Consider the following 27197-nt stretch of genomic DNA (forward strand, 5'->3'; position numbering starts at 1 on the left):
CTTGATAGGTCAACGCTCTTTCGTTCCGTCCGTGTGTACCCTATGTGACCTCATGCTCCTTTTACACTGCCCCCCCGGTATGCACTTCCCGTTTGGATGATGGAAAATGTTAGTGCTGCTCTTTAACAAGACAGAAATAAAAATAAATGTTGTTATCCAACGTGATTTTTCAGAGAAACAACCCACTCCAGAGCCAAGTGCTCCAGACTCCGCTCGCTTCATCTGCCATAGAGAACAGTGTAACATGTGGGCTAGCCGCTAGGAACAGTCACTGTGCCTAGCCCACATGTGACTGGAGCCCACGTGTGACTGGAGCCAGTGAAGGAGGCAAAAAAGATATACCGGTAAGCACTCTGAATTCACCAGCCATTTCCACTGGGAGACAGAGCAGAGCAGGCCTGGCCAGCTCATTGCATAATGATGGAGCTACTGTAACTGGCAAGTGATGATAATGCCCAAGGCCCCAATTACAGTCAGTTAATGCGTCTACGTCTGTGAGGTCACTTTCCCACACACACACACACACTCCACTTCACCGTCCTACTGAAGGAGGACCCTAACCCTCACACACTCCACTTCACCGTCCTACTGAAGGAGGACCCTAACCCTCACACACTCCACTTCACCGTCCTACTGAAGGAGGACCCTAACCCTCACACACTCCACTTCACCATCCTACTGAAGGAGGACAGTACAGTGCAGGAGAACGCTGGAGGTAGATAGGGCAACTCAACAACATGGAGGCCATCCATCCAGGATTATTCATCTCAACACTTGTGCTTCAAGATAGGGTGAGCACTTTCAGCCGTAGGCTCACACTCCCCCCGAGGATGCACACGGAACGATACAAACTCTCTTTTATGCCAACTGCTATCAGACTATACAATGCGAATGAATAAGAACTGCCTCCCCCCAAATGGCATATGGTCCTTGGTGGTACTGGTCTTGTGTGGTTTATGTCCATTTGTGTCTGTTTTGTGTTATTCTGTCTGTCCAGTAGTTTTAGCTTTCTGTGTGTCACATTATGCTGTTGTAACGCTTCAATTTCCCCTCGGGGATTAATAAAGTATATCTCATCTCATCTCACTTCTGCACCATGAATATGGCCTTCGGGTTTGTTTGTGATTTCTGTTCACAGTGTTCAGGTGGGACAAGACAAGGACAAGATGAGGACAAGACAGGGAGTTCTGTAGCAGAAAGCACAGGATCCTAACCCATTCTGACCTGAGATCAGATTCTAAAAATGTCTTCTACATCCGGACAGTTTTCTGAAAAAGCTATGTTTCTATGTCAGTGGTTCTTCGATTTTTCAAAAATAGCAGACCTACAAGCTCGTAGCGCGCCACTCGGTGGCGCGCTATGAGCTTGTAGATCTGCTATTTTTCAATAGCTAAAGCATAACATAATGCTAACACCATGTGCTAATGCACCGTGAGGTTCCGTCTACCATGTTCCCAGGACGGTGTCCGCTGGTATTAGAGGTTATAGTGTAGCTCTGATGCATGTGGGGCAGGTAGCAGTCCTGCACCAATGAGGCTCCCTAGCCAGACAAAGTACAAGGGGGGGGTTGTTGCAAACGTCACACTGCACTGCAAACTAAAGCAAAGCCTCCTTTGTTTATTGGCAAGTCCGAAAATAGAATAATACAGAGAATTCCAGAATGTGGGGGGAAAAAAATGTGTAAAAAAAGAAAGTGTGTGCGCGGGGGTGCTTCCATGCCAGGGCCCAGGGCTACATGAGAACGGTTTGGTTGGCGAGAACATACAGTACCGTTATGGATTATTTCCTGATCCCCAATGTATTATTGTGTCTTTTCAAAGCCAACTGAGATTTATTCAACCATCCCTTCCCCCCTTCAGATACAGTTCACCTATCCTTGCTCCAAAAATGTCTAAATAAAATAAATATGGGAGTAAAATAGCCAATAGAAAATATGAAAAAGCTAATACTGTGGAAGGGTTATCATATATTAATGTACTTGTATTGATCATATAAACAATTTTTATATATATATATATATATATATATATATATAGTTTTGCCCACTCAATTCATAATTAACGTCCAATATTGGAGCTCTGCCTCATGGACTAAGAACCAAAAAGAACTGAACCGGTTCCCATTGGGAACCAACCGGTGGAAAAGGGGTCTCAGAGTTATGGGGGTCCTTGAAAACACGTTTGAGAACCACTGTACAAGTGGACGGGTATAAATGTGCCATAGTGTCATAGTAAATCAGTGTCATATACTGTATATTCTAAAGAAAACCTGGATCCTTGACATTCAGTAATTGGGTCTTATGATCAAAATAAGGCCAAGTCTTGCCACAGACCGTCGGACTAATTTGTCCGTGTGATGACCCCCGTTGTACTGACTGCTACTGTTGCAGTCAGCATGATGCTGACTGCGACAGTATCAGTCAGTACAACACCATCAGCTCCCCTACACCAATACTGCACATAGCCTAGTTGATCATCTCAATTTACTAATAGTTACATAATGCTATGCTTAATGCTACAACTTTATAATGTCAAGCCCAACACACACCGTCTGTGAAGCGGGTGCGCAGCGACGCGGCACAGTATTGCCGCGCGTCATAGCCACACAGCAACACCCACAGGACACGGCGCGCTACCGCGCGGCTGGCCAGCCACGCCCACGGATTCCCGGATGGAGGCCGCGCGGCAACGCCTGGAAAATAGAACAGCGGCGTATCGGAGCGCGAGGCGTGAACGCGCGCCAGCGGTGTGGGGAAATAACGGAGGCGGCTGTTTTGACGTGCGGCGTTCACAGACGGTGTGTGTGTTGGGCTTTACTCTGTGTCATAACAGTAATGCACAAGAGAATAGGCACTTAGCACAGGCTGACTGCTGCAGTGATGTAATGTTGTTGCTGTGCTGGTCACCGATGTGTACAATAACAACAGAATGTATCATTGGATGGAGCAGCGCAAGGCATTAGCATTCAGTAGCTATAACAGAAACAGCTTCTTGCAAATCAGTGGCACTTCCAGCATAGAATAAAGAGAAGACATAGTGTGCCATATTCCAACTTAAGAACTCTACAGCCCACACATTTTACCTGGCGTGGACCCCTGACATCATGCATTCTTTCAACAATACAATACCGCAAGTTGCAACAAATGGGCAAGGCAACATCTAGGGTTATGTACCCGAAATGATGAACAAACGATCAAAACACAACTCTCCAGAATGTATTCACTTTTACTTGCTGCTAACATCATGTAATGTAAGGGGTGGAGTAGAGCAGAGATGTAATGATTATGAACACAGACTTCATCCTAGCTTAAACGGAACCATGCAACAGTGAATGGACAACGTGCTGCTTACACAACACATACACTCACAACTATCAGAACACACACAAACACTAATGGACAACACACTCAAATGTGTGTGTCCATCACATCGCCAAGGCAACCTCTTATCTGATACGAGTAGAGAGAGACGTGGTGCATAAAGTACAAGATAAGCGCCAACAACTTCCTCTTGGTCCCGAGCGGGGGTAGAGAAAGGTTGGATATGCCACTTGAATTCAGGAAAGCCCGGGAGCAAAGAAAACATATGAGGGACAGAGAGAGAGACGAACGCAGACATGCGAAACTCCTAGGAACCCTTGAGAGAAGCTATGACATCACTGTGTTGCCATTAGAATAAACATCCTCCTTCCAGTAAAATTTCTCACATAGTAGCACTTTGGCTACAATGAAACCCTGTAAGGAAACAATGGATGACTGTTAGAGGGAGCAGAAGGCCTGAAGATTTGAACCTGCAGCAAGGCTTCGAGTCTGGACTGGAGGGAAGCAACGTTTGGATTAGCAGTGAATCAACTGAGGTTTAGACGGTTCTGACTTCGACGCAGCCAATGAACACCACAACAGATCCATACGTTTGTGAAATCACACATTCAAAAGAAGAAAAAAAAAACATCTGAGAAAGCACACAATGCTTTCTTTCACCCACACACCGGCCAACAGAGTTGGTTTAGCTCAACGGTTAGTATGAATGGGTGAAAGGGAACTTACATCTCTAGCTTCCCTACGTAGACCCTCCGTGTTCCTCAGCCAGCAACGGCTCAGCTCACTAAGCTCCAGGATAGGCTGCACCTTGAGCCGAACTGTGTCTCCCGACTGGCGGATCATCTCCACTATCTCGTCCCGGCTCTTGTTCTCCACGTTGCGCCCGTTTATCTCCACTAGCCGGTCACCCGGTACAAGCCCCAACGCCAGGTCCTTGGTACCAGCACCAGGCTCTGCAAAGTGCACCACACGCCTGTAAACTCCTCCGTCTACGCCACGGTCCAGCATGGTGGTACGCCGTAAAGAGAATCCGAAATCGCCAGTGTTGCGTCGCTGGAGTTCCAGCTCGCGTGTTTCTGGTGCAGTTGGAGGGACAACGGCGGGCAGCTGCAGGTCTGCAAGGAATGTCTTGTCCACCACTTGAGGGATGCAGACCTTCTTGGCCGGGGGCGCTCCAGACTGCTGCTTGAGGCTGTGCTTCCGCTCCGGGTCAAAGACTTTGGTCTCCACCTGTGGGGAGGGAGCGGCCGAGTTCTGGCCCGAGGGCGTGGAGCCTTCCGACGGGCTTTCCTCTTTGCTCTTCTGGGAAAAGGAGAAGCGCTTCATCATCTGACCGACCTGTGCAGAATTCTGCTTGGCCAGCGAGCCAAAGTGAGCCACGCGATCACGCACGGAGCTCCGGCGGCCATCGTGCCCCCCGCCATCCTCGCCCTTCAGGTCGTCGGTGGAGCTGGCAGCGCTCAGCTGGTCATCCAGCACCATGCTGCTACGGTTGCTCAGGCCGTCGGCTGACTCGATGTCAGTGAGGCTGATTTCATGGCCCGTGGCCACTTTGATGGGGATGGGATTGGAGATTTCCAGCTTGCCCTTCGACTCCCTCTTGGCCTCCCTCTTCAGATTGAAGAAGCCACGGCGCATACTCATCTCCTCCAGACTGCGCATCTCCGCCGCAGACATCCTCTCCTTCTTGTCTTTCTTGTCCTTCTTACTCCCATCCTTCTCCTTATCTTTTTTCATCAGGCTGAACATGTTGCAGCACTTGATGCAGTGTGGTCCACCGATGTGGCTCCTGTTCCCTCAGATGAATACAATATTTCCATGCAAAGTTAAGGGTCCAGTTTGTTGAGCCAGTCCTTTAGGGAATGTCTTGATGGGGACTTGATGATGCCACCAGCTCAAATCCCCTGTGGAAAGAGAGAGAGCGAGAGAAAGCAGCTGACATTAATCTACAGATCTGAAAGAAATTGTACTATATGTTTCATAATTTTATATAAAACAAAAGAATCAGATTAAGATAGACTTTATAGCTCAGGAATTGCTTCGGTAATAGTACACATAAATAAAGTACCAAAGCCTCATAAAATGGACTCACAAACACCTCATGTTTACGGTTTAGTCTTTGCTTCCTAAATCTCTTCATCTTGAGCATATTACAACACATATTAAATAACTAACCAACTACATATTTTCTGCTGCATTTTGTACACAGTCAACCTCTGTAGTAGATTAAGGACCGAACATCACTCAGGGCCTCAAAACACTTTTACAGTCTACCAAGAACTGCTAAGTGAACATGGCAAAAAATTATTCCACATCACAGCCACAAAGGCCCATTAAAGGAGCTCGGCGAATAGAAAACACATTCCTGGCTCACATTTGAGATGCACGTTTCCAAACCCTCAAAAATCAAGGGGAGATGGCTCCTGCCACAGGCCAAGAGAGGCAGGCAAGCAAATACACATCCCTGAATCTGGTTTGCATTAGCCGCTTTTTATGCCACAGAGACAGACAAGAGATTCTCAGACCCCTCTCTCCTCTCCACAGGGTAGAGTACAACGGAATCCCAAACAACCAGCTTCATGGTCACAAACATCACAGCCGACCTACTGCCTTCCATATGAGGGCACACTTTTGTACCCAGATCACTGAGATGGAGATCAATGCGGTAATTAACCCATTCTGACCCGAGATCAGATTCTAAAAATGTCTTCTACATCCTGACAGTTTTCTGAAAAAGCTATGTTTCTGTGTCAGTCGTTCTTCGATTTTTCAAAAATAGCAGACCTACAAGCTCGTAGCGCGCCACCGTAGATCTGTTATTTTTCAATAGCTAAAGCATAACATAATGCTAACACCAAAAGGGGTTCCCACCCAGAATGGGTTAAGAGTAATGCTGCGTTCACACGGGCAGATGCAAAAGATACAAAGATGCGAAGCTACACAGTGCATTTGTAGCCGTTGTAGCTACAGTACAAACGTCTGAATGATGCATCTTTGCATCTTCATGTCGCTGGCTACCATTGACAATGAATGGCGTCTGCCCATGTGACCGCAGCATAAGTCTGACCTATGGGTCTCGCTACGCTACATTCACAAACAGTATTTTAGTTGTTTGGTTATTGGCTTTTCTTTTCATATACATAGCCTAGTAAGCCTACTTATCTTCTTCTATTGAGCGGTGCCTAACCGCTCCATTACACAGCTATGTGTGTGTGTATACATGCATGTATGTCTGAGCACAGACAGCTGCAACACCTCACCAATACCACTGGATGGCACTGTTGAGCAGCATCTCTCACTCACTCTCACACACGCGCGCACCAGGGAGGTCCCTAGTACATATAGTTTCACCGCTCAGTTCACAGGGGTGTGATTTTTGTCCAATTGTATTAGACCCCAACCTAGCCTGGTCTATGTCATACATGGGCAACTGGCGGCCCGGGGGCCACATGCGGCCCCCACCGTCACTTAATGCGGCCTTCAGGTTAATATACGAACATTGCTATATTATTGACTTCAGCGAATTACTAGTATTAAAATGTCCAATGTATTTAGTTCATAAAGTTAACGTAACTATATAACTAAAGGCATTTGAAATTAAATATAAATGTTACTTTTCAGGATTCCAATTCAAAAGTAGCAAACAAAAATATTCAGGATTTCAATTCAAATGTCCCTCTGGACAGAGTGTGGAAATATAGTGGCCCTCTCCATTGTCAAAGTTGCCCATCCCTGGTCTACGTATGTTACACATCTGTCAAGCTGTCATCAAAACTATAATAAAATAGTGTGTAATGCTGTGAAAGTGGGTGGGACGGGGGTTGTAAGATGGGAGTGTAGCCTATTCATGTATCTACTATGCGACTGGTCTGGTGCCTCATAAGGGAGATTGTTGTTCACTTTTTGTAAATGGTGCATTTATAAAATGGTAAAAATGGTGCATTTATATAGCGCCTTTATCCAAGGCGCTTTACATAGATTGTGCATTACATTCACCCATTCACACACACATTCATACACGATACCAAGGTACCAACCAGCACATCGGGAGCAATTTGGGGTTCAGTGTCTTGCCCAAGGACACTTCGACATGTAGACAGGAGGAGCCGGGATTCGAACCGCCAACCCATGGATCATTGGACGACCTGCTCTACCTCTTGAGCCACAGTCGCCCCTCTGGCAAAACTGGCATTTTGTTGTTGTCAACCTTACGTTCATGTCACCACCACAATGACATGGTATTTGACGGAAGCCTGTCTTATATAGGGCCATCAGCAACCTTTTAGTTTGGTTGCCCAGTATACAAATACACTGAAGAGAAATACTATAGGAGCAGAGACAGCAAGTAGCTGGTTGTTTATGACTGTGGACGACTGTGGCTCAAGAGGTAGAGCAGGTCAGGAGGTAGAGCAGAGGTAGAGCAGGTTGTCCAATGATCCATGGGTCGGGGGTTCGAATCCCGGCTCCTCCTGTCTACATGTCGAAGTGTCCTTGGGCAAGACACGCTATATAAATGCACCATTTACCATTTATGACGTTTCCGTGTTGTATCTGCATTGCTAAATGCTCACCATTGTTTTCACAAGTTTCCTTCATTTTATTCAATAGTTCTTTCCTTCTTTCTATATAGACGATTTATATTTTCAATTTTTTAATTTGCCATTTTGGTATTTTTCTGTTTCCATAAATGCCCACTAGGCCACAAATGTGTGCACCCCATAAAACTAGAATATAAGATCTACTGTATTTTGGATTCATCCACTACTGGAAGTGTTTACAGTAAGTTGTTTGTCCTTTGACAGTCATTTGTGTCTTTAATGTATGCCATGTATTTTCAGGCATACCAATACCTAATAATGATTATGAAGTAGCTTAAAGCTTGTTGAACTATTGAAATTCATTTAAATAAAAAGTAATTTGTTAAAAGGTTTAAGCTCTATGAGTTCCAGTTCATTTGTTTATCCTATACAACTTCTCTCTTCTGATTAGACAAAAAAAATAAAAATAAGTATCCCGAACTGGAAAAGTACATTTTCTAAAACTGGAGAGGCAGGAACATCCCTGTTACTAAACAAACACTATTATTAATCTCACCATAGAACTATTTAACACTTACAAAAAAGTATCAAACAGCACCTATAATATAATAGCCAATGTAGAAATGGATTGAGCAAAGTAGAACCAACTCAATAGACCATTGCTGTGTGGTTGTTGATACTAAACAGGTGCCATTGATTGATTGAAATATGTATTAACAGTTTGCAGAATTACAGTACATTTCAAGCACAATACAGCATTGCACTTGTTTACAAAGAGGGTCCACCTTGTTCAAGTTTCCAACACCAACACCAACAAACTATGATGAATTCCTGTTCTGTTCTTTGACTATATAGAAGTGTCTATTTGTACGTCTCTAAATGTTTTTGATGAATTGAACAAGGTGGACCCTCTTGTAAACAAGTGTAATGCTTAATTGGGTCGTCCACTCACAGTTAACAGTCTTTGTATTGAATTTGTACTTGAAATGTACTGTAATTCTGCAAACTGTTAATAAATATTTCAATCAATAAAAAAACACTCAAAACATAGCTGGGCGGTTATATTATAGCGTGCACACCATTAATGTTAGAAATAAAATAGATGGTGGTGAATGGTGATTATGCTTAGTTCAGTATAAATATACCCTGATCCATTTCTCATGTACAATTATGACAAATTAATCTATTACATGTACACCAAAACATAATATTTTCATATCAGCGAGAACAGTGTCACTTAATTAAGATCTGTGACTGTGACAGAGAGAGAGAGCCCAGACTTCGGGAGGGTCCAGACTCCAGAATAGAATCCATGGGAGACACAAAGCATGACAGCTCTGTCTGGATGTAACGTTAGCCCAGCAGTTGGATGTATAGTAGCTTTTTAGCCTAGCCACCACCTTGCTAACGTTACTGATGTAAACAGTGTGCAACTGCATGGACCCCCTCCAAAAAACACCCCCACGTTTCTGCGCTAAATGCAAAAGCAGCACATAGCGTTTGCCAACAACATTTCATTGATAAATTTGCTGAAGCCTCCAATCTAAAGCAATCCGGCTAACTAGCTAGCCCTGGCTCAAGGAAAGGCACTCGGTTCTTCTTTGCCCTCCTCATTTGGACGTAAAATCCAGGGAGCAGCACTTTGGATCTACTGGAAAACAATGTACCAAAAAAAAAATAATCATACTGCTTCGTCCCCTCATGCAAGCATAGCTGTAGTCAAACAAAATGTTTCCCCCGCCAGGCAACATATGTTTATTAAATGTACTTGCCTTTTTCCAGTATTGATGGGCACCTCTGGTGGTGGGTGTTTGATGATGGGCGCAGCTCTCTCACAACAGAGCAGCGTCTAATGAAAGCAGCTGCACTGTGTGTGAATAGCTGACGTTAGCTTAGCTGGCTGTGGCTGATCCCATTCCCAGCGCTGTACTGTCTACTCTACGACACATCATTAAACAACAGTTACACGACGACTCCTGCTGGCCAATTCGAGTAAGTGCAGGCTGACAGCTAAAAAATGTTTTCAGTCTAGGCCTAGTTAAAATGCACCACTGACTATGGCAGCCATCATGTATGCAGTTACTAGACATTTACAATTAAATACTAGAGTTTTCACTTCCGTCAATAGTAGCCCAAAGAAAGGTTGAAAATGTAGAATATGAAATAATGTTATGAGATGAGATAAAAATGTAAGATAAGAAAGAAGTGGTGACATAATTTGGCTTGTGCAATGAATAATGCAATGGATGTGTAATGGATAAGCCAAGTGCAATGGGTAATCACCAAAATGTGGGAGGGGTGTATATAGTACTTTAAATATAGACAGTTATATTTTATTTGTAGTTCCATACGAGGAGCTAATGCATGTATAAAATGCACAACCTTTATGACTTATAGACTATTGACTTCTAATATTGCCTTTTCTTTTTTCAAACTTTGAGCCAAATTCCGCATTATAGCCTACTACTACTCATCATAACCATTCCAAGATGGATTGGATGGTCTGGTGGCATATTTCCATTTTAATGTAGCCTATACTTTACTTTTAGATTCAATATAGTTTCTACACATAACACTTTATTGCAGTGGTTCCCTAACCTTTTCATGTCAGGGACCCCCAAATTGACACTCATTAGCCTGCGGACCCCCATTAGAAAATATACGCCAGGGACCCCCATAAGAGAAGGTTTTTACGTCTCTAGCAGTGACTCTTAACCATTTTAATTTCAAGGACCCCCAGTTTGACATGCATATTAATCTACCTACCCCCATTTAATGGCATTTCTATCTCTGGGACCCCAATTTATATTGTAAAATCAATGTTAATTTAACTCTGAGAGTGTACAAATGGAACCAAATGGACACCATTTGTACACTCTCTGAGTTAGACCCATAAGGGTCCATTTGGTTCCAAACTATCATTTAGTTGGGGTCCCCCCCTGGAACTCCCCGGACCCCACTTTGGGAACCACTGCTTTATTGCAATCATATTCTAATTTCCTTATTGGCTGCTCATTGATAATCTTCGATCATTCTCCAATAGGTAACCCGACGCTGCTCACTGAGCTGTAACGGTTGCTAGGTAGTGTGCAGGGCTCACACCCCCTTGGCTCGGGTCACACAGGCAGAGGCGTCTTCTTCGCCCAATGGGATATATTTCAGTGCTGTGTCATATACCTATGAGGCAACAGCCACGCTTTAAGAGTTCAGGAGAATCTTCATATAAACAAAACGGTAGGCATTCATGTTTTTATTTACGTTCATGATCATCATTTACTTATTCAACATGTGGATCAAATGTATGTTTACTTTGAAATTAGGAGTGAACTAGTAGAGCCATAAGGCTAACAGAAAATGTTGATATGGTCATGACTAATTAATACAGAGCTAACACATGCATGGGCTGACATGGGTGGTATTCTTCAGGAGCAGATATTCAGTATTGTTAGTAACATTTTCTTAAACACAATTTAGTAATTCTAGCACATTATCATTATATATTTTTTTCAGTGACTTTCACAAGTATCTACTGTCCTCATGGCACACCAGGGTTATGATGGAAGTGGCCCCGTGCCTCAGATGCCAGTGTACTCTATTGGGATGCAACCTGATCACAGTGCAACGAACCCAACACAAATGGGCCCAGGACCACCACCAGGCTACGAGCCCTCTGGAGAGCCTCTCCCTCCAGACTTCTTAGCCTCCCAGCCTGCCGTGACGATGACCCCTGGAGCACCAGATCCTCCGGCTTACATATCTGCCCAGCCTCCGCCGATGATGCCGGCCCCCGACCGACCCCTGGGCTGCCCTCCAGGACTGGAGTACCTCACCCAGACTGACCAGCTGCTGGTTCACCAGAAGGTGAGTATGGCCGAGGTGATCATCGGCTGGGAGATGAACAACGTCTACACGGTGAAGAACAACGTTGGCCAGCAGGTGTTCATGGCCACGGAGGAGAACGACCTCTGCAGCATGCAGTGTGGCCCGGGGCGCGCCTTCACCATTCACGTCCAGGACAACCTGGGCCACGAAGTCTTGACCCTGACGCGCCCTCTGCGGTGCAGTTCATGCTGTTTCCCCTGCTGCCTGCAAGTGCTGGAAGTCCAGATTCCTCCTGCCGTCCCCATAGGCTACGTAGTGCAGAACTGGCACCCCCTCGTGCCCAAGTTCACCCTCCTGAACGAGAGGAGGGAGCCCCAGCTCAAGATAAAGGGGCCGTTTTGTGACTGCAGATGCATGTCTGACATAGTCTTTGAATTGTTGTCCCTGGACGAGTCGGCGGTGGTGGGACAGATCAGTAAGCAGTGGGGGGGCATCATGCAGGAGGCTTACACGGACGCGGACAACTTTGGAATTAAATTCCCCGCGGACTTGGATGTGAAGATGAAGGCTCTGATGCTGGGAGCCTGCTTCCTGATTGACTTCATGTTCTTCGAGATGAATCCAAACTCTCATTCAAGGCATTCATCATGACTTCAGAGGGTTTAGACTTTCAAAGATCATTGGGTGTTTAATTTATTGTTGTTTTATGTACAATGCATACGTATTACTGTAATTTGTAATTTTTTTAAATTTGCGAGTAACATTTCAATACAGTGCATGAGTGGTTCTTGAAGTTTTTTATGTCAAGGACCCCTAACTTGATACTGTATGTATTTGGCGACAGACCCCCCATCTACAAATGTTTGGTGTCAGTCAGGGACCTCCAGAAACAAAGATTTGAGTTAAAATGTTCGCTTTAAATTGATCTATACAAACTCACAAGGTGTAGCACCTTATTATTTATTATTTAACCTTTATTTAACCAGTAAAAGATACAGCATGTAAATGTCTCATTAAACATTATGAGAGCAGAAAACTGTGTTTGTATATAATTTCAACGGATAAAAAAATATACAGGCACTTGTTCCAAAAGCAATATAACAAATGCTCCTTGCCTGCCAAGTGCCATATGTTAAAAAAACACTTATAGTATTGCATGCAGATAAATAATTAACAGCTGTCATTCTTACATTACATGCAGTGTGTGTGTGTGTGTGGTGTACGTGATAGGTTTGTGTTAAAATAAATGTTAAGCAGCCTATAGATTTATATTCTGATAGTAATTATTGCGATAGTTTGTTCAGTGACAAGAGTTACTTAACATACTATTTTATCCAATCAGGAAGTGAAAACTGGCCGAGATGACATTATAAAATTGAAACCGATAAAAGCATTTATCAGTTTTGTTTGTTTTTTCATTTGTTTGTTTCAACCATAAAATATCCCTTAAATACATTGGTGGCAACATTTAAACTAATTCTCCATCAGATCTCATATCAAATAGGTAATAATAATAAAAACAATAGAATGTGTCATAATAACATAAGAAATATAATACTTCTAGAATACTAACAGTAGAGAACTGCATGCTGTATCTAATCTGTCAATTTATGAGATATTGATTGTTTCATCAGAGAACGTAGTTACACAATACACAAACAGATTGATACTTTATTGCATGACATTTTTTCATACTGATTATTTTCGTCTGTGAGCACTCCAAAGATATTTGGGGTCTCTATTTACTGTAAACGAGAATGTACTGTATATCAGCAGTTCAGCACTAGTTGTGGACTCTGCCATTCACTAGAGTTATATATATTTTGAGATATATTTATAGTTATGATAGTTATTTATCTTGGTGAGGTTGTATGCCTTTCGGATACAATATGCATAACAAGGAATGGGAAACTCAAAAGCTAACGTACTCATGGCTAACCTAACTAACTATTCCAGTTACAGTAACAGTGTTTTATTGCATTGTATTTGTTCAGTGGCTTTCACAGGTGCATACTGTCATGGCACACAAAATAGAAGTGCAGGCCTGGTGCCTCAGATGCCAGTGAACTCTTCTCTTTTGGGATGCAACCTGGTCACAATACAATTAGCCTCGGAAACCCAGACGTTTTTATTTACAATACAATGGAACCAACACAAATGGTATTATTCATATCAAAGGGAATTGAAATTGTACCCAAAAGCCAGTACACCCACATTTTCAAACCAATGGTGGACAAAGTACTCACATTTCCACTTTTTTATTGGCACACACCAATAAACGATCACATTTTGGGGTAGCGACACCATCATACAACACAACATCAGAGCTATTGACAGACCCTGGATAATGTTGTAAATCAGACAGAGGCCTATATCACAACAGATGTCAAACTGATGTCACCATCAATCTCCAACTTGTTAATTTCATAGACTAATGCATGGCGGTAGTTGTAGTTGTGTTGTATCTCATGCCCATTGACCAGAATCCTGAAAGACTGAGCCTCACAGCAAATGGTCAGCTGAAAAACAAAGGCAGATGAATGCAAGATTGTTGATTGATTGTACAAGCTATGGTTCAAGAGTTATAGGTCAAAACATGAAGAAGCCTGTTATAGTGCCACCATGAGGGAGATTGAAAAAAAATGTGGGGATGTTCTTCCTTGGCCTGCTGGGACTATGTCTATGCCTGCATGTGTCATGCAAACAAATCGGTCAAGCAGTGCCCGAGATGAGCTGCTCGCAGACACACAAATACACTTCTTGGAGACACACGGATTGGCGATGATCTATGTACAGATAGTGATTAAATCATGTAGTTGTAACTGTACCGTAAAGGGCTGTCCCCTGAAGAAGGGCAGTCCTCCAGTGGACTCTTCTTTCCCCCACTTGTCTTGCAGAAAGCTGTTACGCACCACTACGTTGTCGCTGAAACGTGGGTTGTAATGCAGTGAAATGCCTGAGTGGAAGCGTAGGTTTACAGCGAAGCTGCAAGAAAACATAGGGGAACATGTGTTTATTACTGACAGTTGGCCAGGGCGACATACTGTACATGACAGCACTCACATGATTTATCCAAAACTGGACACAATAAATCTAACAAAGGGAAACAAATGATCCTGTATTCAGTGTATACAATTAAACTGAGAAGTTTATTGTTCTGATCTTACAGGTTCCTATTTTGTTGTGCTCTTGCAGATGTGCTTAATTCAGAAATAACAAGGGAAACCCAAAAGAGTGCCTAGTTGAGCTGTGTGGGTTATCACTGAACTTGACCGTTGAACATTAAATTCCACATAGACAGTTTATAGACAGTTTCTTTTTTTTTTTAAATGGGGGTTAAAAGTATAGTTAATTATTGTTTGGGCAGGTTGCAGTCACACAGTGTTTTCCCTGTTACAATAAACAATAAAAATGTAATCGAATCGTCAGGTGCTTTCTCACCTGACTATAATTAAGGAGTGTGTTTAATCATGTGGCCCTGTGAATATGGCTCCCCTAGCCTGGCTTTTGCCAGATACATAACGTGGATTCACCGACGCCTCCACCCCGGTATCATACCGAGGAGGAAGCGTCAGTGAATCAACGTTATGAGTCTTGCAAAAGCCAGGCTATGGCTCCCCCAAAGTGGGAACTGAGAATAGTTGGCAGGGTAAGTGCCCTTTTTATTGAGCCCCGGGCCCTGCCTCCAAAATGTCTGTGCATGGAAACATACCTTAAAGCATTTTCTTTAACGACTCCCTTAATAATGATGACCCTTCCTGGGTTAAGTCCATTGATGACTCTCACATAGGGCACCGAAATCATCTGTTTATGACTCCTATGTCTGGAAGTTCCCTGTAGGAATAAGGATATATACGACAGCAGGTACTTAGAGCAAAAATAAATGTGAAGGACAAACACCATCCTACTAATGCTAAAATTATGCTAAATGGAAAGCACTGTTTTCACAACTCACGGCTCAGAAAAAAGAACAAAACGACAAACAAATTAAAATAACTGTAAAAATACTGTCGCAGCAAAAATGTTAGTTGTAAGTGGAATAGACAAGAGGGTTTGATATTGTATGTGTGCCTTCTGCTTCTTTGGACTGCTGCTAAATGGTGCATTTATACCGCACAGCACCTTTATAAAGAACTTTACAATGTGCATTTCATTCATTCACCCATACTGTACACACAGACAGCAGGGGAAACCATGCAAGACACCAACATACTCATTAGGAGCAGTTAGGGGTTCAGTGTTTTGCTCAAGGACACCTCCACACTGACACTAACACAGATGGAGCTGGGGATGGAAATGGGAATCTTCCATTTCCCAAGCGGGCGCTTAGCTTATCTCCTAACACCTAAACCACTGCTAAAGATATAAAGATATCTTGCACATTTTGACACTGCTGCGAAAAGACATTGTACCTGTTTTAAGAGGTTTAACACAACTGAAATTCTACCTGTACTTTAACTTAATTTCTATCTTAATGCCTAATCTTCGTTTTCATTACATCCAGTATTATTACATTTGTTCTTTGTTGTTGTTGTTAAATTGTGTTAGCAATGTTTCTGCAATCTGCATTCTGCTGCTTGTAAGTCACACATAAATCGAATCCCTCTTGATTCTTCATGCAATAAAGTTATATAAGAGCTAACATGGAACAGATAAAAGCATGAACGCTGCTCTGAAGCTGTGCAGATATTGGTGCAGAGGAGAACAAAGCTTTCATAGTGCAATGGTAGAGACAACACAAATGAGAAATATGGAATAAAGAAAAGAATAAATATACTGACAAAAGAACAGTTATAAAGACATCTGACAATGAAATATAATTGTCAGTCTAAAGTATGGTATATGACCAGCCTAAAAAAAACAGCTAAATCAATAGGCTGACAGCAGACCATGCCGATTAAATATACACATACTGTACATACATACCCTACGAACGGCGGCCATGATTTTCAAGAGGATGTACTGTACAGTAGGTGCACCCTCCAAAAAGTATTGTTCACTGTGACAGGGTTCTACATTGTAGTCTGACTTATTAACTCAGTAGTGTAGGTTTCGTTTCCTCACAGTAGGAGGTGTTTACCCAAGGTTCGTATCTATTTGAGAGACATCATGAAAGTCAAATACTGCAGGGGATTGTCACGGGGTAACCCGTGCCCTATAGACACAAGACTCCACAACGTAAAACTGATCATTACAAACAGTGCACAGCTGCTTCCATTAATTGACTGTCATCAAGCTCCTTGGAGGTGTGGCTGTGTGTAGCATCATATACCCTTATCTGTGTTGCCTAATTCTATTGTAATTGTTTTGTGATTTATTTGATGCCTTGAAATACATTCAGAGTCTGTTAAGGAAATGTGTAATTGTATCGTTAGTCTATCTCATGGGTCATGTTTTACCTTGTTTGAGTAGATTGTCCAATTACTAATCATTGTGGGTGGGTCATGGTATATAAGGGAGGCTGGAAATGTTGAGGGGAGATTGCTCAGTTGGCTTGAGACAGCAAAGAGTAAGGCACGATTCATACTCCCATTTTAGAGCCGAATAAAAGTCGGTTCGGCGCTGTAGAGCCTACAATGTGACGTCATTTGAGGCCTATTAGGCCGATTCATACTCCTATTTTACCGCTGTTTCGGCGCTGTAGTGCCGAAATGATTTCGGCTCGTCAGAATTTTTCAGTAGCACCGAAGAGCCGACTTTAGGACGGTACCCGCCCCCCCGAACCTCAAATGACGAGTATGAATCGCGCCATACCCAGACGTTTTTTTCTCCCTGGAAATAAAAACGTCTGGGTTTCCGAGGCTAGCAAAGAGACAACACCAAGGGAGAGCTGCCAGGGTCTTCAGGGAAGGCATAGCCTGTTTGTGTCTTTAGTTCTTGGTTTGTTGTTTGTCTTTGTTAATTATCAAGTGTTTATTTCTTACTTTTGGTTTTTGAAAGTGTATTGTGGCCAGTATTACTTTTGTTCTGCCTCAGACCTCGGCTGTGACAATCAGACATATGGGCTGTAAATAAATACAACAAAAGATCTACATTCTTGGACTTAGCCTTGACTGCTCGGCAACTCTTACACTGATAATCAGGATGTCAATAAGGCAGAGAAGTGCCAGCCCAGTGCACTGACCATATGATCCAGACAGTTCATAGTCCATTACAATATGCCTCTTCATGCTTTCTTACATTCAACTGTTTAACACTTGCTTGGATGTCAGCCTTCTACCACAAGGGACGTAATGTGACCCGGGCCGATTAAAGTCACATTAAACAATTAATTATATCACAACTCATGAGTATAACACAGTAATAATATTAAAGTGCACTGAAACAGTGCGAGGACATGTATACTGTGAGTCCCAATTTGTTTCTATATAGCCAACTACGCCACTTGCTTTTTGAGAGGTGCAAGGCCTCGATCACACTCTGAATTAAATCAGAAGAAGGACACTCAGGTTCGTTTGTTATACCAGGTAAAGAGCAATTCAATATTTCCACCAGGAATGACTGAGACCAACACAGCAGCTTAAAGTGGTGACAAACCATGTAAAGCGTAATTTATTTATCTAATACAGGGGGCACTATATATGGCCGACTAAAATACAATATCCAAAACTAAAACCCTAATCCTAAAATCCTACAATTAACTAACTAAACCCTAACAAAATAATAAACCAAAACAATAAAGAAAACACACAAAACCAATATACTTCTTTAAAACTCCGGGACAGTCTTGTGCAAATATGCAATGAATGAGGAAGCAGCAGCGGTAAGTGGGATCTCTCTATAAAGTGTCGTTGTGCAGAGTTGTGGAGGATAGCCGGGTACTCTTCTTACATCACGTCAATCAATCACTGTGAACACACAAGTACATCTGGGCCAGTCTTCTATTCGAACCAATATGACTTCAGCATGTAGTACTAGAACTGGGTAACGTAGCAAGGTACTGCGTGGATAGGTACTTACACACAACCCAGGGGGTTAGCCTGGGTCCTGTTGTACGAGGCGTGCAGTAGTCGCTCAAGCCAGCCCTCTCTGCGGCTGGTATGGTTGTGTCTCTCCGTCTGGTCTCCGATCTCCTCTCCAACGGCCACGGTCAAGTTCCCTCTCAACTTGACAATCAGCGTGTAACCATTGTTCCTCTCTGTACCTCGGCTTGTCTCCGTTCCTCTCTCGCTCCGATAGCCCCACTGAGCTCTGCTCCTCACACGTCCTTCCTCTCTGACAGCTCGCTCCTTATAACTGTCACCTGCCCATTCAGTGTTCATTCAATGTTCATAAGCCCGCCACCATCGTCATCAGCGCGACTGGCGCATACCACTAGGTAGGGGCAAAGCAAAGCAAAGTTCTTTGTTTACCCAGGGTGAATGGACTAAGCTCGAGATGCTTGTTTACAGCCAGACCCTGCTCATAGAACATTTCATGGTAGGGGTTCAATGCCTTGCTCAAGGGCACTTCAGCGGTGGTAATTTTAACGTGCCGGTCTGGGAATTCGAACTGGCGACCTTCCGATAACAAGACCGCTCCGCAAACCGTTCGGCCACCGCTGGGGACGTTCAAGAGCACAACATTACACAACACATTGGTTTCTCCCGGCCAACACCATACATGATTGTACAACAAAACATAAGGGAACTCATATGAAAAACAAAAACAAAAACAGTCTTCTGACACCCGTCACAGTAACTTAAATGTGCTCACCTACTATTGGAGCCTCGAGCTTGTTCTGTTGACAAATTTGACCAAATTGACGATGACTAAAACATTAAAACATAACATTACAACTTAAACTTAAGTTCTTCACTATTGCTTTTAGTTGAGTTAATAATATCTGTGTTTCTACTCTAACTTCTGACTGATTTGCTGCCCGTTCTTTAAATGTTTTTATGCTTTTATGTTTATGTTCTTTGCCAGCAGCAATTGCGATGTAGAAAGTGGGGTGTGAGACAGCAACACATTCTAATAATATTACCTCGCCCTTTGACGTTTGGCAAATACGTCAATTACCTCAATTCTTGACGTATTTCGGATTAATATTACGTCATGGCGTGACTTAAATGTAAAAAGGTCACGCTCTGACGTTTATTTATTGGCTTGTTTTTCCGAGGTGGGTTGGCTTATATCTCTCACGAGAGTTGGCAACAATGTATTGCGGCGTCATAAAACCCCACGAAGAAGAAGAACAATGCATTGCGTGATTTGCGTCCTTTTCATGCCAACGCCGGTAAGTTGTGTTTTTCGACTTCATTGCGTTTATATACAAAATACAAATACATCTTTAATCTGTATTCTGTACCATACATGTCGGGTTTGTCTGTATAAGGCTTCACTCACACCTTTCGATCTAGCATACAACATTGATGCATGCTAGATGTAAACACAGGGTTTGTTTACATCTTGCCCCAATGCATTTCCAATGGAACATCAGACTGATGTTCTTTGGTCATGTAGCCAAGTTTAGCTAACAAGCTAAAAACAGCGTCTATTTTATATTGATCATGTATGTGTGGCAGGATGGGCGTGAGCGTTCCCACGCTGTCACGGCCCGTCCTCCGCCCACTGCTTAATGGATTGATTTGTGGCATTTATAAGACGGCACGTCTTCCGTGTGCATTAGCTGTCTGTCTCTCCTCCGCTCTGTTTGGAACGCTCTCTACGGTCGGGAGACATTCCTCTTCAGTTGAGGCGGTCATTCTGAAGCGGCTGTTCTGTCGGGGAACAGCGCGCTTAGTTGACACATCTGTGAAGGTACGTTTCTCCACATTGCTGTGTATTCTAGCGCCTGCCTTAGAAGTTGAACGTGACTGTGACCGCTTGTTTTGTTTCTAGCCTCGGGGCTACACAGTGAACATCTCCTTCTGGAGTTCTGTGTGGTGAACTGGCACAACGCCACCCTGGTACGTTATTGGTGGTTGTCTCTCTACCTCTCTCTCCCGCCCTCCCTCCCTCCCTCCCTCTCTCTCCCTCCCTCTCTCTCTCTCTCTCTCTCTCTCCCTCTCTCCATTTGGTGTCGTTGATGCCAGAGGAATATAAACAGGCTTTTGTTGTTTACAGTTCCTCTTTATCTACCTGGCTACCGCTGCGGTGAAGCACAACGGCAGTACGCCTTGGCCTCATTACAGCTGGTGAGTCCCATTCTGCGCCTCTCTGTTCTTGCCTCAGCGAACTATAGTAGTATCTTAATACGGCCGTTTGCGTTTCAGGGCCAGCACCACACCTGCTGCTTTGCTGATATTACCATTCCATCCATTCTCATGAGCCACCGAGTCTGAGAACAATCACACAGCCACGAATGGTCCCAGTGTTTGGATTGCTGCTCGCCCGAGTCTGGGCCTGGTTCATTGTAACCCTTCTCGTTTAATTCTATTCCTCTATTATATTGTATTCATGCAGTGTCTGGGCGTATATAGGTATATATAAGTATATTGTGTATTATATCATACATATATATATATATATATATATATAGACCATTGTGATTTAGATACGACCGGCTGAAGAGAATATTGTCATTGTAGAATACCTCCCACTGTGAAGTGCTTATATATATATATATATATATATATATATATATATTTATCCTCCTTATAGGTCCGGTGCTGGGGATAAGCTACGCTGGAGCAGCTGACGGCCGTCCAGTGGTGGTGGTAATGCCCCTTTTCCCTTAGTCTACTTTTCCTTTGTGGTTTATTTTGAGTTGCTGTGTTGTGTATTGCCACCACCCTGGACCGGTGAGCCTGCCCAGCTCCCCTCCTCCCCCCCCCCCAGTACTGGCTTGTAGTGGTGTGATATCCCTAGCTCTATAGCACTTTATAGTCACTTGCACTTTAACCCTGTTGTTGGATATTGCTATATTTGCACCGTCTTATTGATAAATGAAATGTCTTCTTGCTATGCCATGTTTTAATTATATATATTGCTAACCAATTATTTAATAAAGTGTTTTGTATATTGGTTACACACGTTTCTGCCTTGCCTTTATTGTTACTGAATCTGTGTTGGGGAGTCATTACGTGCTCCGGGTGTTCAGTATTAGTATAATATTCCTGGGGTGCAATTCCCCAGGTGGCGTAGTTGGCTACCTTAATCAATACCACCCCGCCACATATGCCCTTTATGGACTTTGTTTGCAAAACACTAAAGGCAAACTAAGTGTCACGGATGCAGACAGAGAGTTGAACCCAAGTGCAAAGTCACAACAAACAAGAGTAGAATAATAAAGTATTTAATAAAGAGTGAGCATAAATCTTACACTGAAGATGCAGGCAGGAATCAGGCAACAGCAAAATGACAATGTAGTCAAACACAGGAACAGGCAGGACATCAATGACAACAGGTTAGGAACTGACAATGAGTGTTTGCACTGAGTCCAGTTTTATAGGGAGCAGGTTGATTGGAGAAGTGTTCACTGCTGGGCTGATGAGGTAGTTGAAGACAGGTGTGTAAATTGAACTGGGTGTGCTGGAATGGGATATGGGAGTGGAAAGTGTGGAGTCACAGACTGAGGGAGAGACAGACTGTGACAGTACCCCCCTCTCAAGGGACGGATTCCAGACGTCCCACAACCTCAACGAGGAACGAGCAGGGTGGGTGGAGGGGGTCTGGAGGAGGGACACCAGGGCTGGGCAGGTGATCTCAGGTGGGCGGCCTGAATGATGGAACAGGGCTGAGAGGGTGTTGTCTGGAGGCCGGCGGGGAGGCCGGGACGTGGCAGAACAGGCGACCTCTGGAGGACGGCCAGGACGATGGCCAGAGGCAGAGCTGGCAACTTCAGGGGGACGGCCTGGAGGTTGAGACGAGGTCGGCAAGATGTCATCTGGAGGGCGGCCAGGAGGCAGAGACGAGACTGACAAGATGTCATCTGGAGGGCGGCCAGGAGGCAGAGACGAGACTGACAAGATGTCATCTGGAGGGCGGCCAGGAGGCAGAGACGAGACTGACAAGATGTCATCTGGAGGGCGACCTGGAGGCCGAGACGAGGCAGAGGTGTCGTCTGGGGGACGACCGGGAGGCCGAGACGAGGCGGGGGATTTAGGAAGCGACGCCAGGAATGCTGCAGACTCTGGAGGAGACGCCGGAAGTGCTGAAGGCTCTGGAGGCGACGCCGGAGGTGCTGCAGGCTCGGAAAGCGGTGCTGCAGCTCGCCTCCACTGAGGCCCCGCCGCTGCAGCTCGCCTCCACTGAGGCTCCGCCTCAGCCTGCTTGGATTGAACAGTTGTCACCGCCCCCCGTTAACTTTCTGCCAGGGGCTTCAGCAGCTTTGGGTCCCCAGCCCCCTCAACCTTGCCCTGAACAATGTAATCCTGTGAGTGGTTCTTTTGGTCCGCCGGATAGTCCTTTGGCCACTCTACCTGTCGTTCTGTCTACCTGTCTCCCGGTTTGTATGTCTGCGTGTCTGTCTGCCAGTATACTTGTGCGTTTGTCTGCTCCCCAGTGTTTTAGTCCCCCTAATCTGTTTACCCACCTGGTGTCAGACCGCATGTTTGTCTGCCTGTCTGTCCGTTTGTCAGTTTATTTGCCTGTCTTTGGGTTTGTCTCAGTTTGTGTCTGTCTGTTTGTCTGTATGCTTGTCTGTGTGTCTTCCCACCTGCCTTTCTGTGTGACTCCTTGTTTTGCCCTGCCTAGAGCCAGTCCTGTGTTTTGTTACTACTTGTTTTGTGCTTGTAGAACTGTCTTTTTAGTGTTTTTGTCCTACCAGTCCTATGTCCTATGTTCCCTCCTTTCCAACTCCCCTCCACCCACCCTGCTTGTTGTTCTGACAATGTTTTTTGGGATGTTTGGAACCCATCCCTTGGGGGGGGAGGTACTGTCACGATATCTGTCTGTTGTATACTTTTATTATGTAGTCATGTCCTAGTGTTTCCTGTTTTCCCTAGTTACAGTTTCCTGTGTTGTCTCACCTCCCTGTGATTACTAGTTTTCTCCACCTGTGTCCTGTTAGTCTCCCAGCCTATCCCAGTGTTGATTGTAGTTCTGTTGCACCTGTGTTTAGTCTATTTAAACCTCCCTGTGTTCAGAGTTTCCTTGCTAGATTATAAGTTTATGTTATGGTGTGTCCAGCCCGTGTATGTCCTGTGTTAGTCAATAAATATCAATTGAACTTCATCTGCCTGCCTTCCTGTGTGGTTCTGCACTTGGGTCCAACACTTGTCTCATGCCGTGACACTAAGAGTGTACAAGTGGAATTAAGACCGTGTATGCAGCTCTTGGGAAGTATGAACCAGTTTAGCATTTTGCATGTCCACATGAGGCTGTTTACTTTTGTCAATGTAGGGTGTTCAAATCGTAATCTCTATCTTGAACCAGTCAGAACCATTTCTCCAGAGCTCCCAGCAACAGGACGGGGGAAGAGACCGAGACGATTACCCCTGCACTTCAACGACTTTGACTGTTGAACAAGGCCTACCCTGAACTTTTTTTTAACCTCCCTTCATGGGGTTTGTTCCCCTATGGTTTGGTGTCCCGTGTGTGTGTGTGTGTGTGTGTGTGTGTTTTTTTTTTTTTTACTTGTACAGTATTTATTCATTTTACTGTGTTTGCAGTGCTGCATGTTTTATTCATTTTACTTGCTGTGTGTTTGCAGTGTTGCACGTTTTATTCATTTTATATATAGCCTATATACACACACACACATTCATTCGCAGGGACTGTGTAAATGTATTTTTGTGGAAGAGACCCCTTGATTGTACGGCCGTTTGTGAAACAAACTTTTAGCCATTACTTGTACTGTAAATAAGCTATAAGATTCTAGAGACCCCGTAGGGTCATCTCTCTTCTTCAAAAAATGACACGATGGGAACTATGCTCAAAACAAAATGTACTCATTTTGTACTAACAAAACTTCTTGCACTGTGAATGTAGTGTTCCTTCCAAGTAGTCAATTTATAATTGAGTGTAACATAACCACATGCATAACATAACCACATGCAGTTATTGTGACCATGTATAGGCTACCTAATTTAACTAGTTACATTATTTTGGGTCAGGCTTGACTTGCATGGCTTTTGCCATGCAGGCCCCTTATTGGCTGTGGAAGTCCCTGCCTGGGGATCTCAGCTAAGTATCCTCTTTTAACCCATTTTGGGTGGGAACCCCTTTGTGTTTTAATTAGCTTTAGGCGGACCAAAATAAACACACTTTTTACAAACTATCATTGTTAATACTTCTTTATCTGCCATTTCTGTTAGCCAGTTAGTAAAAGACTAGTATTATCTTCCAAAACGATTGTGTACAAAAAGGCGGATTTTAGCGGAATTTGCAAACTTTAGCAGGGAAGCTGTTAGATATCAGCTCTGACATTTATTTCAGACCTGCTCTAACATGACATGAATAATATAGCTTCAGATTATTTTAGACAGAATAAAAAAACATCAGAGCGTGACCTTTTTACATTTAAGTCACGCCATGAAGTAATATTTTTCCGAAATACATCAAGATTTGAGGTAATTGACGTATTTGCCAAATGTCAGAAGGTGAGGTAATCATTATGAGACAATGTTGGAGACAGATAGGAGTAACTGAAATGAATGAATCAGGTATGCGTTATGATCGCCCTACACACAATACGATTCCTCCCCCCATTTACAATGTTACATCCTTAAAATTGCCTAAAAGGTAGGCTGGCGGTGGGTGGATGGCGGACGTCACAAAAGTTAACATTCGATTTGAAATTTGAACTTGATAGTTTTGTTTACTGCAAGTCATTTTACAGCATGTGCATCTAAGTAACCATGTTTGTGAAGCATCAAATATTCACAAGCAAAGACTGTTACATAGCAAAATGTAATACTATTTGAAAGCTAATACAATTAATATACTGGACATTGTTCGACCTAAAAGAAAATGGCCCGTAGCACTTGCTGTAGCACTCGCCCTGGCCCAACAACCTTACAGGCGAATGCAAATGCTCAACTTATGTAACTAATAGCATTTTATGTCGACATAGCACTATATAGTATAGTTTCATTATATAGATACATTCCAATGTTATTGTAATAAATGTGGGTTTGTTACCGTTACGAGTACTACAAATTGTAGGTATAATGTCAGAACCTGAAAGTAACACAGACAATGGATATAAAGTTATAATAGAGTGATCTTTGTTAAGGTAGTTACTCAGTGCCATATAATAAAATGAGGCAAAACAGTATTACTTTATAAAGCATTTCATATGATCCTAATAAAACCATTCACTATAAAAACACAATATATAACCAGTGTCCATTCAATACACAATACAATGTCTCAGTCTCTGTATGGGTACTTAACTCGCCATGGCGGCGCGACCCTCCCCCGGGGTCTTTGCTTGTGACGCCGTCCAACTCCCCGGGGAGATGCGTGCTGGACGACGTGACGTGTGGACAAGTTAACGTTCAGTCCTTCTCAGATCGCAGGTCTGCGGAGGAGCAAGGTGAGCACACACTCTCTAAAGCCCCCTCTATCTAACTACAGGAGACCGCAGGTGTAGTCTCCCCTCCTGCTGACTTATGACAGCTAGCTCCCCCTCACTACCTGTCTTCGCCACAGGGTCGTCGCCGCCGGCAAGACTAAAACCACTTGCGAACGGCCCCTCCCGCACCCAGAGTGCCGCTTCACAAGACGTAGGCTCCAACGACGCACAAACGTCTGAGTGTCACTTTTATACTGGCGTCCTATAGTCACCACCTGAATTCAATGCATGCAATCACTGTGTCCCCGTTCGTTTACCACGCCTGCCTGTGTGGCGTCATTGATGAGTGCGTGTTCACACGCACGCGTCGCACATCTGTGTGAGCTATGTTCGTAGCTTATGTATGATTAATGATAACTAGTCTTTATGTACGCATTGTACGGTATATGATGTACAGTATCGCCATGTTTTGTTCTTGCTTAATGTAAGTCGCTAACGGTTAAGAGCGTCTCGTCTGCTAAATGCCTAAATTGTAAAATCATCAAAGGCAACTATCACCACAGCAGTGCCTCAGTGGCATTTATTTAACATTGTCTCTGCATCCCTCCACATCTGCCGGTTATAGCGCCACCATGAGGCCGATTTCTGCAAAACACATTGCTTATGTTAGTCGCACTGATTTCATCCAAATCTCACGCAAATCGGTACACATGATCTCTGTAGTCATGTGATCAAGACGAGTCTGTTGGATTTCTCAGATTCTACACTGATTGGCTAACATTGCCTTCCAAAGTTTTCAGGAGTGGCCCGTTTTGTTCAAAATGCTGCACATGTCCTGCTCATCCAGAATTATATCCTCAGAGATGCTATGAGTGGTCTGGCTCTGCATTTCCTCAACAAAAGAAAATTGTTACAAACAAACAAACAAACAAAAAAACATGTTTTATATTACTCCTAAACATTTTGCCAAACATCTCACACAGTCCTATCCTCCTGGTGGAGACCTGTGCCCAGAAGGGCACTTTTTCTAGTTTAATTTCATTTCACATCGATTTATCCAAACTGAACAATGGCTTTGAAATTTCCCAGACTCCCAGCAACATATTTTTGTCTCTAGCCTATACCGAAACAGAAG

The 27197-nt window shown here is 43.7% G+C and overlaps 3 protein-coding genes across 3 annotated transcripts; 1 reads left to right on the forward strand and 2 right to left on the reverse strand.

Annotated features, from left to right (window-relative positions):
• Positions 1-4005: 4005 nt before the first annotated feature.
• On the reverse strand, positions 4006-9831 carry LOC306932397 (unconventional myosin-XVIIIa-like). Its single transcript, XM_079514189.1, has 2 exons — positions 9630-9831; positions 4006-5223 (listed from the first exon to the last, which is right to left on the reverse strand). Exon 2 carries the CDS (start codon positions 5066-5068, stop codon positions 4010-4012), a length of 1059 nt encoding a protein of 352 aa, XP_079370315.1. The 5' UTR covers positions 5069-5223; positions 9630-9831; the 3' UTR covers positions 4006-4009.
• A 1800-nt stretch (positions 9832-11631) lies between these two features.
• LOC306931964 (phospholipid scramblase 1-like) lies at positions 11632-12330 on the forward strand (the record flags this gene model as incomplete). The annotated part of the gene is made up of 1 exon (XM_079513669.1): positions 11632-12330. One exon carries the CDS (start codon positions 11632-11634, stop codon positions 12328-12330), a length of 699 nt encoding a protein of 232 aa, XP_079369795.1.
• A 1607-nt stretch (positions 12331-13937) lies between these two features.
• On the reverse strand, positions 13938-16824 carry LOC306932739 (galectin-5-like). The gene is made up of 4 exons (XM_079514649.1): positions 16606-16824; positions 15392-15513; positions 14508-14664; positions 13938-14198 (listed from the first exon to the last, which is right to left on the reverse strand). Exons 1-4 carry the CDS (start codon positions 16621-16623, stop codon positions 14049-14051), a joined length of 447 nt encoding a protein of 148 aa, XP_079370775.1. The 5' UTR covers positions 16624-16824; the 3' UTR covers positions 13938-14048.
• Between the last annotated feature and the right edge of the window lie 10373 nt (positions 16825-27197).

This window comes from Electrona antarctica, assembly GCF_951216825.1.
Source record: "Electrona antarctica genome assembly, chromosome: 11".
NCBI lineage: Eukaryota > Metazoa > Chordata > Actinopteri > Myctophiformes > Myctophidae > Electrona > Electrona antarctica.

Excerpts from the sequence above, each read along its gene's own strand:
- LOC306932739 (XM_079514649.1), bottom strand. Across the intron at positions 14,665-15,391 it reads GTTAAAGAAAATGCTTTAAG|CTTCGCTGTAAACCTACGCT; the intron begins GTATGTTTCCAT and ends GTTTTCTTGCAG. Across the intron at positions 14,199-14,507 it reads TCAGGGGACAGCCCTTTACG|CTGACCATTTGCTGTGAGGC; the intron begins GTACAGTTACAA and ends TTTGTTTTTCAG.
- LOC306932397 (XM_079514189.1), bottom strand. The coding sequence starts at position 5,068 with ATGTTCAGCCTGATGAAAAAAGATAAGGAGAAGGATGGGAGTAAGAAG.